This window comes from Octopus bimaculoides, chromosome 23 (genome assembly GCF_001194135.2).
Source record: "Octopus bimaculoides isolate UCB-OBI-ISO-001 chromosome 23, ASM119413v2, whole genome shotgun sequence".
Classification (NCBI taxonomy): Eukaryota; Metazoa; Mollusca; class Cephalopoda; order Octopoda; family Octopodidae; genus Octopus; species Octopus bimaculoides.
The window spans coordinates 20,474,240-20,475,425 of NC_069003.1; the positions used below are offsets into that span (position 1 = coordinate 20,474,240).

Below are 1,186 nucleotides of genomic sequence, written 5' to 3' on the forward strand. Positions count from 1 at the left end.
ATACACACGCACACACACACACACACACACACACACACACACAGAGGCATGTGCATGTGCTTGTGTGTGCACACACATATAACCGTTTAATATATTTTCTTCTCGTCTTTCATTAGGTCACCTACTACGCTGTACACAGTTTCTTCGATTTCGACGTAGCCCCGATTCCTATGGATGTTTTCAATATAAAAGACTGTTATGAAGTAACCAATGACTTCATGTTTCAGATTGTGTTTGAAGGTAAGAAACTACATAACCGACAATAATTCGCTAACACATTACGCGGGTTTGGAGCTTTTTTCTAACTAGTTTCAACAAAGTTAATCTCAGATAAAACGTTTTGCAGCAGAGTTTATTATCAATATCATTCTCTCCAGTATTCTGGTGCATATTTGGGAAGCTAGTTGATGTCACTGGTTTCTGTTGGCTGCGGTTTTCTCTTAATCCGGGTATGTGATTTGGGCATCTCATGTCGGTTAAGAACGTTCTGCGCCGTTCAGTTTTCGGTCTTGCTCAATTTCTTTTTCCCTCCGGAAGGTGGCGTCCGTTTGAAGACTGTTTTAGAATGGCGTTGTTCTGGTAACCGAAGTATGTAATTTCCTTGTTTTACTTCTCTTTTTGTGATGATTTCGTTGTGGTGTTTAGAGTATCTTTTGCTGCTAGTACGTTCTCAGAATGCTTCTCAGAATCTTTGGTGTAACAAAGCTTGCCATATGGTAAGTAGAATTAGATATCTTAGGAAAAGGAATTATAATAAAAAGGCTACTTAGCTTAATGAAACAACACATGTTATTGGAGTTTGCGAAGTACGTGTTCGATCCTCAGCAGTGGCTTGTTATGCAATTTTCTTATAGGCGTAGGCGTGGGTGGGTGGTAAGAAGTTTCCTTCCCAACTACATGGTTCCGGGTCCAGTTCCACTGCGTGACGTTTTGGGTATGTGTCTTCTAGTATAGTTTCGGGGCGACCAAAGCCTTGTGAGTGGATTCGGTAAGCTCGTTGTATATATATATGTGTGTGTGTGTGTGTGTTTGTGTCTGTGTTTGTCCCTACCACTGATTGACAACCGGTGCTGGTGTGTTTACGTCCCCGTAACCTAGTAGTTCGTCTAAAGGGTTGATAGAATAAGTGTCAGGCTTCAAAAAAAGTGCTGGAATCGATTTGTTCAATTAAAACCCTTCAAGGCGG

The 1,186-nt window shown here is 41.1% G+C and overlaps 1 protein-coding gene across 1 annotated transcript in view; it reads left to right on the forward strand.

Annotated features, from left to right (window-relative positions):
- LOC106884220 (uncharacterized) overlaps positions 1-281 on the forward strand; it is a 79,489-nt gene extending 79,208 nt beyond the window's left edge. The window contains exon 21 of the mRNA XM_052976156.1: positions 117-281. Coding sequence (XP_052832116.1) covers positions 117-266 — 150 coding nt within the window. The 3' untranslated portion in view covers positions 267-281. The remainder of the gene's footprint in view (positions 1-116) is intronic.
- Positions 282-1,186: the final 905 nt, after the last annotated feature.